Source organism: Lottia gigantea, assembly GCF_000327385.1.
Source record: "Lottia gigantea unplaced genomic scaffold LOTGIsca_2, whole genome shotgun sequence".
NCBI classification, from domain to species: domain Eukaryota; kingdom Metazoa; phylum Mollusca; class Gastropoda; family Lottiidae; genus Lottia; species Lottia gigantea.
This window is the reverse complement of record NW_008708400.1, coordinates 5277836-5290159: the sequence shown is the minus strand read 5'-3', so window position 1 is coordinate 5290159 and position 12324 is coordinate 5277836. Positions and strand designations below refer to the sequence as shown.

Genomic DNA, 12324 nt, shown 5'->3' with positions numbered 1-12324 from the left:
GAAGTAATTTTGCGTCACCCACGATATTGTGGTTTCTCTTTATAAAAGCTTTATCAATGCAAGGTAAAAATAATTTGTAGTATGCGCTGACATTATAAGTATCCTCTAATGTAATACACCAAGATAGAGACTCAATAAATGTAAAGGCTTGATATAAAATATTTTATTAAAATATAAATAAATTTATAAATAAACATTAAAAATAAACAATACAATAACTACACAATAATAACAACTACCATACAAAATTATCAGATACTAACCTACAATACTTAACAAGGACGGAATGAGATATTGTAAATGATCTTCACAATTGATACAAGCATGGATCACATTGTTTAACTAACAAGGCCAGTCTGAGTTAACAAGTTTTAACAGATACTTTTAATGATGAAGTCACTTATCAGAAAGAAGTTAATAAATGTCATAGATTTCAGATAATATTTTGCAATCAGAGCAAATAATTCACATAATTAAACAGTTTTGAATTCCAATTTTTCACTTCAGGCACCTTCTAAAGTTCTTTATAATTAACTTGCTGAAACTAATAATGATATATTTTGCAGAAGATAAAAGTCAAACAGAGTGCAGGCAAATCTGATCAATTTGGTTCAAATAATGCAAATATTAGTCTATGATGAAAACTCTTACATACTTATTTTAAACATGAAGAATGGTTTGTTTCACTTTGTTTCACAGTGGATGATAGATAGATTAAGAGCACTTTATCAGGGATTTCCTAAGTTCTAAATATTGTGGGAATTGTTTAATTATTGTTTTTTAGTATTTTCATTATCATCATCATCTTTTAATAAAGTTCTAGTAGCCGATTCTCTAGCCTGTAACATTTTTAATCTGGCTTTCTTGAAAGCCTCTGAAAAAAGAAGAAAATATAAATGAAAACTTCGTTAAATTAAAAATATGAACATAGCACACACTCCTCCTAGTGAATTTACTGTGACATTGATTCACAAATTCTTTAAATGGAAAGTAATGTCTGTTCAAAATGGCCTATTTTAATTGCACTTCACCTGGACTTTTACTTCAAGAATTTTTACAATAGAATTGTCTTTTATGCTAAAGAATCTGAAACTATGACTGAATAACTGTCACCACAAGTTCAGATCTAAGACCTGTTAATACATTTCTGATAGGAGTCAGATAAACATCAAAATTATAAAATTTACCTATAACACTTGCTACACTAGCTTGTTGAGATGTAATTCTGAAAAAGAAAATATATCCTGTGAAAATATTAGAAAACAGAATGACCTGTGGTACTATGTAAATAAAGAGTAGAGATATTTGTCGAGTTTTGGTTCAAGTTCTAAGATATCTAAATAAAGTCTTACCCTAAATTATCTAATAAAGCTCCTAATGATTTCTTATTGGATTTCTTCTGTACAAACATTCTAGAATTAAAATATTTATCAGTCAAAATGAGGGGGAAGTATGAGAGCATTATTATCTCACAAAGATAAAATGTTAACATTTCTGGCTCAACATGAACATAGGTAAAACTATTGATATGTCTCAAAACTTATTAATATAAGATAATATACAAGGGTTAATCCTCTCTACAAACCTATTCTTGTGTCAGGATTCAAATTCCAACTTAGCTGACAGAAAGATTTAAACATTATTTTACCTTGATTGTAACATGGTATTAAATCTCATACACACACTTCCTGTTGTTTCAGTTCGGAAACCAAATTTACTCAGATGGCTACCCTAAAATAATCAAATTTTCAGTATGATATTGTAACAAAAGCTTGGATTTTATGATAAAAACTCATCTAATGTTGCCGACATTGCTGTCATCAGACAGCTTTTTAGAATAGTATATATTCTGTTAATTTTTACAGCTCAGCATATTACAATTTTCTTCTTTTTCAACGATAAAAAAAAAAAAAATTACACCATATAGACACACGTATAAGAAAAATGTTACTTACATCAAATGTAGAAGGAATGGCAGTATAAGTAGGAAACTCTAACTCTGGTGAACCACCGATAAAAAATCTGCGTAAATTAGATACAACTGAATCTTTTAATGGTCTCCAACAATCCTGGGTTTCATATGATGTACCTAAAAAAATTTTCAAGTCAAGAATCAGGGAGTACGAGCTCAGACTTTTAACACCTGATGACCTTCAGTTCAATATCTCTGCCAGTAATTAAGGGAGGGAACTCTGACCAGATGACATCCCCACCCCACTCCCTTTACAAACTTTTTAGAAATTCTTACTATGAAAAATACTCACCTGGTTTGCCTGGTAAAGAGAAATATGTATAACCTTCAGTACGATATCTTTGCCAGGAATCAAGGGAGAGAACTTCTACATAAATAATAGGAAAGTGAGGCATGACATCTGAAATATTAAATATATAATATTTAATATCAAATATTTAACTTTTGAAGACAAAAAATTTCTTCTACAATCAGTTCTCCAAAACTTAAATTACAAATATCCAGCTAGGTCTACAGGAATTGTGTACTGAAACTTAGGCTGGTCCAAAATTAAACATTCTATTTTAAAAACAAACCTTTATTTTCTTCAGTAATGATCTCTCTTTTATAAAATAATTCAACTTGAAACGGAAAACCAAAATGAGCTATATTATTCTGAAATAACAATAAAATCCAGTATATTTACATTGTACGATATTTAGTTCACATGTATAAATGTGTGTAGGATATAAATCCTCAAAACAATATGTTTGGAATTGTCAGTTTTGTTCAGTGCGAGGTCATGGTAAACTTAAGGGAATAAGTATTTAATTAAACATAAAAAAATATATTACAAAAATTTAGTACAAGAAGTTTGGTTTCGCTATACTTTTCAAAAACTGCTCATTCCCCTCCTAAACAGAATATTAGACTGCTCTAGTTCAGATCTTCTGAGACTTGTAGATTTTAAAATAAATAAGATAAATGATACTTACTTGTCCTTTTGTTTTTAACTGACATGTCTGTGTAACCCATGATAACTGTTGTGGACTCTCTGCATACCAATCTATAATTGATTGTGATTGTCAAAACAATACGTAATTGAAATTACCAAAGCACAGACCAAGGATACAATTTGTCAGTGTTTCATATCATAGATTAGATCTACTGCTGTACTATTCACAATATGATACTGCTGTACCATTAACAACATGATACTGCTGTACTATTCACAATATGATACTGCTGTATCATTAACAACATGATACTGTTGTACTATTCACAACATGATACTGCTGTACCATTAACAACATGATACTGTTGTACCATTAACAACATGATACTGCTGTACTGTTAACAATATGATACTGTTGTACTATTGACAACATGATACTGTTGTACTATTCACAATATGATACTGTTGTACCATTAACAACATGATACTGCTGTACCATTAACAACATGATACTGCTGTACTATTCACAACATGATACTGCTGTACCATTAACAACATGATACTGTTGTACCATTAACAACATGATACTGCTGTACTGTTAACAATATGATACTGTTGTACTATTGGCAACATGATACTGTTGTACTATTCACAATATGATACTGTTGTACCATTAACAACATGATACTGCTGTACTGTTAACAATATGATACTGTTGAACTATTAACAACATGATACTGTTGTACTATTAACAACATGATACTGCTGTACTATTCACAACATGATACTGTTGTACCATTAACAACATGATACTGCTGTACTGTTAACAATATGATACTGTTGTACTATTGGCAACATGATACTGTTGTACTATTCACAATATGATACTGTTGTACCATTAACAACATGATACTGCTGTACTGTTAACGTACTGTTAACAACATGATACTGTTATACTATTAACAATATGATACTGCTGTACTGTTAACAATATGATACTGTTGTACTATTGACAATATGATCAATATTTGGAAATTTCTAGACTAGTGAATCAAAATTCTATGCAAGAAACATGTTTAGTATCTCACCTTTAGGTAAATCAATAAAAAACTGAATATAGATATTATCACTATCAAAATCTTTGGCCATTTCTGAAAGAAAAACAAAACATATCTAATTTATCTGATGTAAATAAGTATAAACTATCAAGCTTACCCTTTAACTAGAAAGATAATATTAAGAAAACAAATTTATAATAAGATACTTTCAACTTGATGATTATTAGAAATTAATATTAGAAAAAAATACCTAATTCACCAAAAACTAATAGTCTCAACACATCTGGTGGAGGCTGAAATTATAAAATATTTAGATTTGATATCATATTATGCCCATTATGATGTTACTCTCACTTCTACAATCTATGTAAGATCTTTAGTATATCGTTTTTAAACAATGAATTAAATGAAAATATTCTTACCATTTCAAATTCACTACCAACACAAGCCTGTAGAAATTCTTTATGTCTAGTATAAACTTCTCTATACATCTTCATCTCTTTCTCTTGTTCTAACCTAATATATATCAATGAAGAGAAATCAATTTGAGTGTAATAGAAGTATCTAATGTACATTCAAAATTTGTTATTAAAGTTCTGTTTGATTTCATAGATGTTATGGCAGTGTGTATGTAACTTTGATGGTTTTGTTCATTCAAAACATGTGTTGGTCATATGAGAAGAGCTTTGGTCAAAGAAACACTCACCTATTCATTGGTTTGGAAGCATGTTCTATTGTGTATTCAAATACCTCTGTAATATCAAAACAAACTTACATCATAATGGGCACAGGTGATATATGGTTCTATTAGCAAAGACTTGACAATTGTCGATATATTTTCATTAGTCCTACATCACAGATCTGGGACAGTAAGGTGATAGTCTTAAGCTGTTGATATATCTTACCTTTTCCCAGTGTGCCAGTTTCTATAATATAGGCTTTCCGACCACGATTAAAATCAGGCCTTATAGATAATACACCGTGAGCATCCACATGTAGTGAACATAAAATATTTTCAGATTCTTCACTTGCTGGCCTGCAATTCAACATTTACAATTTAAAACATAGTGAATAAACAAAATAAACTTAAAATTGTTATTCTTCCATAGTTGTTATGATGGTAATCTGAATTGTTGATTCAAATATAGCAATCCTTTACATGAACAATATGAGAATATTATATCAACATAGTTACTTTGGTTATCAGTATTTTTTGTCTTTTCAATGATTTTAACAATTTCATAAATACAACAGAGTCAACATGAGTTCCACCATGAAAATTCACTTGCTTTTACATCAGTGTCAAGACCAAAGTATCCAAACCAACCAAAATGGCACCAAGAAAAATATTTAAAGATAAATACTTACTGTTCTCTAGGACTAAGATCAGCCATAATATACATTACTTGCATAGGTGGTGCATCAATATGATTCTTAGCTATTCTTTCATCTGAAGGGTCTGCTACTACTATATTGGTTTTAGGTATTATACCTAGCTCTCTGAAATAACATTTATTAGTAATAAATAGCAATAACAATATCTATTCCATTCAATTTAGTATTTTAATAAATATGACTCTTGAGATATATCCCCAGGTTTTATGACCAATCAAAACTTAATTCCACTGGAATACATGAAATATTTAAAGGAAATGTTCACCTTTCCTTAGCTTGTCTACCACCTATTCTTCTTCTACGTATATGGGCCATATTTTTAGCTAAATTTGATGGTTTTTCTTTTGCAGAACTGGTCATATAATTCAATGTCTGAAAAAAAGATGTAAGTATTCCATAACAGGATTTTAAAATCTGGTAAAAGAAAATATGCTGATGTCATACAAGCAATATGGATCCTTTCCTTTTTTGATTTTTAGACTTCCGGCATTCAAAGTTTGTTTTTCTGATCTAGGAAGAAAAGTCACAAGTGATAACACAGTGTTTTGTAAAAAAAAAAGGAAATCAACCAATCATACCTCATCTTGGTTAGAGAATGAATCATGATCAACATAAGAAAATATTCTGTTTGTAGGTCGACCTTTCTCTCTAGAATAAAACAGGTAAGTTTTAAGGTTCAAGTTTGACTCATGGCACAAATTAATCAAATCATTCTCGGGCTATCTTGATAATAAACAACAGCAAGCTGGGAGAAATATGCTTTGATTGTTTTCCCTTTTCGTCCTGTATTGATACCTTTTATACCTAAATAAATGGTTTTCTGACCTCACCAACTTAAGGGGCATAATGAGATTGTTTCATCATCTGACAAACATTGTTTTTTGAAAGGAAGGTATACAGATTCATATCTAATAAATAAGGCAGCAGGAAAATATATTAAGTATAACTTACAATAATTTGCTGACATCTTCAAAATATTTTTGATCCATCACATTGTAACAATTATCTGCATTAGAATATAGATCTATTTCTCTCTGAAATACAAAAGAAAAACTATTAGGTCGTTAAAAGTAAGATATCAAATCTGTTTTTTCAGATGTTAATACCTATGTGCAATACTTTGCTTAAAGAATCTTATTAGTCATGATAAAAATTCTCACTTTTAACAAATTTAGTGACAGAGATACTGTGTTGCTGTAACAAGGGTAAATGATACTGTCAAAGCACAATTTTGCCAAGTACCACTGGGAATTTTGTACAAATCAAATAAATAAGGTTTACCTGTCCAAACACTTTTTCTTGCCAGAGTATAACCATTTGTTCTTCATCAGACTGAACTGATGATTTTTGATCAACACTTTGTAGTTCCACATCATCATCTTCAGATTTATTCTGAGCTTGAGGTACAATGCTAGTTGATGTTATACGTTTTAATGTGACTCTGAAATACACAACATTGACGTAACTATTTTTTTTCTATAACTTAAACTAAAAGCGTAAAGCTTGCAGTTCCGATCCTTTTAAATATACATTTTGTTACTATCAAATGTTTTACATAAACTGTATAATCCTCACAATGTAAAGCTATAACAAACTGCATCTTGATGTAAACAATATTTAATCAAAATATTATACAAAAGTATAAATACATGTATATAGGCAATACTGCATGTAATACCAAATACAGCCAATCATAGCCCTCAATTGTAAATTTTGGACAGAAGTTCTTTCGAAGTGTCTGATTGACTTTTATTGTTAAATCCAATCAAATCACTTTACTTACAAACTTCTGTGATAAAAGAATTGCAGTCAAGGAATTAGACACAGTTGGTAATAGCTTGACATTGTGAAGATGATACGGTACTATATATAAAACCTGTTAATATCAGATCACATGTTTAGTCCTCAAATGATAACAATTCAAAGTTTAGAGTTGACCATTTGGCTTTTGTAAGGTTGGTAAGTTTGGAATTCTGGAACACCATAAATTACAGTCGAGTAACCTAATTTCGTGGAAACCTATTATTCGTGGATTTCCAGAAAGGATTAATAATTTACATGAACGACCTTGAGTGACCTCCGCATTAGTTTATTTTGATAAACATGGGTTTTCTCTACAATGTCAGCTAGTAGAATGAATCCAGTAGTTTCAAGCAAGGTAAAATGTATTAATGTATACTTTGACAAATACAAAATGGCAAAATACAAAATAAATTCAGTTATTATCAAACGTCACCATTTTTTATCGGCCGAATTTCCTTATAATCCCAAGCGGTAATCGGAATTCCAAGTGTCGTCTGCTAGAATATATTTCAACGAATGAAGTCACGTGATCAACTAGCGGATTCCGTGTCAGTAGAAAATTTCTATGGAACACAAAGTGGACCATATTCTTATGTTGTTTCAGTGACTTTTAGCAATAAATCACGCTACGTATCTTATTTTGTCAGTCACTATTTTTTTTTTAAATCGTGGTTCTTTGAAGAAATTGTTACTAGTTATAATGAATTGATATTAAAGATAAATACTAAGAGAAGTTAATTATACCACCCGGTATCCATACAACGTGTTTTTCTAGACTTATTTATAGATCAAACATTGTACACAAAAATAGGTGATGATTCTGCTGCCGTTGCCGAGTTGGTTGCTCATGAAATATGGGTCAAAGTGAGGGATTCATAAAGAAAATCGAAATAAACCAATTTTAATTATTTTGTAGAATATCTGAGGAAACATCTAAGACATAAAAAAATTTTTCGTTTTTTTAACCTTGACGAAATTCGGTGTTGAATCCTTACATCCACGAAAATAGGTTACACCACGGTAATATCTTTAAAAGAAAGTTCTAATTCTAATTCTATTGAATATTAGCATCCCCAGTCAAATATCAATAGTTAGAAATACGTTTTGTGCCAAACGGTTCTCATTTCGCAATACCTACCGAAATCTTAAATTTTTTAATGGATCGTTTGAACGGTAATAAGCAGTTCCAACGTCAGGTTCATACAAGTCGGCCATCTTCACAATTTTGTAAACAAAACCGGCGCGCAGTTATAATAAATCTAGGTCATCCATGCAGAAAATTATTCTAAATTCAATGATAAAAATAATCTAAAGACTGCATCACTTCAAAAATATGTCATAAATGATTGAATAAATGAAATGAATTACTAAAAGTATTTAATTACTTTTTCTTTCCAATAAGATAACGGGCACTGACCTACATTGTGACGTCATATCAACAAAATGGCGACTTTATTTTGATGAAAAATGTCTGGTCGTCCACCAAATGAACGGTAATTATAGAGTTTCTGAAATAAATCATCGTCGTAAAGTTTCATTAGATGTTTCGTTTTGAGTTATGCTTCTTAAATAAATGAATGTCTCAGCTAGCTATTCATTATTGAGTCTTTGTTACCTGTAAATGAGATCCAGCTTTTGAATTTTTTATCATTTGATGGGGGTGGGGATGATTCTGTCCAAATACAATGTTTCCAGAATCATAATTCTGAAATTATTTTCTCATGTATCTAAATGTCAACTCCAATTCAAAGAGATTTTGGAAGATTTCTTACATTTTACATTATATAACCTTTTTTTCTCATACAGCAAGCCTTGACAGGGCAGGAACCTACTCCATTCAGTAGGCTTACAGTTTATATGAGAATTTTTTTAAATTTTGTGTCAACAATATCTGCACAAATTAAATTTTTGGTTTGATTTGACACAGATTAGTGCCTGCCCTTGATATACTGAAAATGTATCAGGAAAGTGGGCATATCTAATAATCTTGCTAAGCAACAACTTGTAAGCTTATGTGTAAATTATTTATTAATACCTATATAATGTGATGTGGTTATTCTGTAGTAGGCCTACTTAATATTTAGATAAAAGGATGCATTATGAGCTAGATGAACTCTCCAAAGTTTTGATGTTTAAATGTGTTCTGAATGAATGAACTTGCCCTAGATAAATCTATATCTGATCAATCAAATTCATTAAAGTATCCAGATATTGACATTTCTGTTTGAAGAAGTCTACATTATTATGATTTTAAAAAGAATCTTCCTGGTAGGTCCATATATAAATCTTGATACCATTAAAATCTCTACCAAGATAAAAATCAATATTCAAATATACTGTAGTACACTTTAAAGATACTCATTAGAGATTAGAACAAGTTAAAGATAGATACCCCGTTGGTATTGATGTATACAGAAGAACCTATAAGTCCATTTATAATTTTGCACTTTTCATCAGCTCTTAAAGCTTCACTATATACAATACGTTAATTAACATTCAATAGGACATAGTCACCAGTTTGGACTCCCAATAACACTTATTAACAGGGATTTTGCTCTTTTTTCAAATATTTAAGTTTGTATAATTTCGAAGTGTATATGTACGGCAAAACTGAATAAGGATCTGATTCAATATCCTAATAAGTTCAAACATTTTAAACTGCCAAGCTCTTATATAATTAATATATTTTTTTCTAAAACTTGGTGTGAAACACCTAAAACATTTCTCTGCATTTTGAAAATTATATAGATTTGGTAAAACAACTACCGGTACTCAACAGATGTTGTAATTATTTCTGAAATTATTGACTGTGTTACTAATCTTTGATGTGTGGTGATTTTTAATGGTGAGATATTACTACCAATTACTGTTCCTATTATTACCGCTTTAACTTGTGAAGATGAGAGATAATAAAGGTTGTTTGTGACAGTATTATGCTATTGTCTGTAGTAGATATATATATAATATATATATTATATATAAAAGCTTATACTATCCTGTTAATAAGCCTCAAGCACTCTGCCACTCTTTCCTGGTCTTTTACTTTTTATACTATAGTGCTGTAGGTGGTTTATTCTGACATGGAATACAATGTTGATATCAGTGAAGGATTGTTGATGATGGATGAGTGTTCTTGAACTGATTTCTAAGGATCTTAAACTAGGAAGTTAAGAAACTTGCTGATATTTTTTTATATAGGCTAAATCAGGCTTGTTTTCAATGAATAATGAATGTCACATGCAGTTTTAGTTTTTAATCTATATTTGGTCGTGATTATGGATTATGTTCTGTAGATTATAAAGTATATAGTATTTTCTTGATCTTTGATCTTGGAAGACATTTTTACGGAATGTAAGGCATTAAGGTGAAAAGGTTTTCTGTGCCAACTGGAAAAGGTTTTTTACCTTATGAATAATTACAGAGAAGTATTGTAGTTTTATATATCATGATCTGTAATTATTCTCTATAGATTTTAACTTTCCAAAGATATAAAGCTGTGAACAGATTTTAATATCCAAGGAAGGTTTGCTTACCATGATGAATGATACAAATATCTATGATCTCTTTGTCTCTAGACCAACAAAGAACTGTTGATTATTGTTGATAATTTTCTTCAAAGTATTTTTTGAATTTTGAAACTAGGAAGTTAGAATCAGACTAGTGTACCTCTCAGAAGTTCTTGATAAAGTTTTTGGATGGATAATGACTTGTGAATTTCTGTGTGATATTTTGTGGTGTAATTATAGCTTATGGTGCTTTCTGTTTAGATTTAAAAAACATATCTAGTCTCTTAGAAAGATATTATAAACCAGAAAGTTTAGGAAATAAAAAGTTCAAACAGATTTTAATATCTCATTAAGGCTTTCATTCTATAAAAAATGACACCATTTCTTACTTTTCTTCTTATATTTTGAGCGTTGATGATTGATAATGATGCTTTTAAGATTACAGGGTGTTAGAAAATGCTTCCAGGTCTTTATAGATATACGTTTTAAAAATATATAATATTAAATCTGATCTGTGTACATTATACTGGTATTTGCTTTTTTAAAAGTTTATCCTTCCAAGCTTAGAGACAAAAATATTTTTCATCTTAACTTCCTTGAACCTTTTAGACTCTTATGATGTACTCAAAACAGGAAGTTTGTAGTTTATGAAAGGAATATGATCATGGTCATTAGTGTTCTTCAAACTGTTATTATGATATTTTCAGGATATTCTATAAGGAAACTGAGAGAATGATAACTGCCAATGTATCAATAGATTTTGATATCAAAGACATTATCAGTTTTTATTTGATACATCTGATATTTTGAATTCTTTTGTCAGAGTTTTATATGATCAAATGTCAAGTTGTACTTGTGATGGAGTTTTCATCCAGCGCATGTCAATTAGTATTATGGAGTTTAAAATACAATAGATAGAATCCATTGTTTCAATGGTTGAAATTTTTCCTTATAATTATTCAAGAACTTCAGAACTTGGGAGACATGAAAGCTTTGTTATTTATAATAGACAAACAATGTCATAGACTAGACAGCATTGTGGTCTATCTTTAACAATTATAAGGATTCTCTTAAGGAAGATAGCCATGCAATTTCAATACAGAAAAAGTTGATATCTGCATCCTGATTTGTTAAAATGGAAAGGAGAAATATTCATCAAGTGATTAGTTTCTTCTTCTGTTTTCATGTGGAATTTAAACTCTAGAAATTATTCTAACTGCTGAAATTGATTCTAATTATCAGATTGGGGATAACAGACAAACACGATAAACTTCTATTTGGATTTTATTGTTTGTGGCAGATTAAGTATGAGTTATTTAACATTTAATACAACAGAACAAATGGCAATTTTATAAACAAAGCTGTAAATTATATAAATAATATTAACGTACATTTACAATATGTAAGAAAAAATTACAATTTATGAAACTATTTTGACGTTTTTGGCACAAAAAAGAGGCCATGTCGTAACAACTTCATATGATGTGTCATCCTTGAAGGAAAATGAAACTTACATAAGAGATAAACAGGGACACAAATACAAAGGACATATTTAAACCATGGCCTTCAATAAAGGATGTGGGCTGGTGGGTGAACAAACTATGACAGACTTAAACGAACGAATCCAAACTGTGTTGCTTATCTTAGGTATACAAC

General features: G+C 30.0%; 1 protein-coding gene across 1 annotated transcript; it reads right to left on the bottom strand.

The window, feature by feature from the left end:
* Nucleotides 1–150: 150 nt before the first annotated feature.
* Nucleotides 151–8377, bottom strand: LOTGIDRAFT_228399 (hypothetical protein; the record flags this gene model as incomplete). Its single annotated transcript, XM_009053453.1, has 19 exons — nt 151–874; nt 1188–1225; nt 1353–1412; nt 1649–1731; nt 1956–2089; nt 2265–2372; nt 2548–2626; nt 2947–3017; nt 3995–4057; nt 4215–4257; nt 4387–4480; nt 4671–4716; nt 4870–5000; nt 5333–5464; nt 5625–5731; nt 5938–6007; nt 6311–6393; nt 6641–6800; nt 8301–8377. The coding sequence occupies 19 exons, from the start codon at nt 8375–8377 to the stop codon at nt 771–773; spliced, it is 1683 nt and encodes a 560-aa protein (XP_009051701.1). The 3' UTR covers nt 151–770.
* Between the last annotated feature and the right edge of the window lie 3947 nt (nt 8378–12324).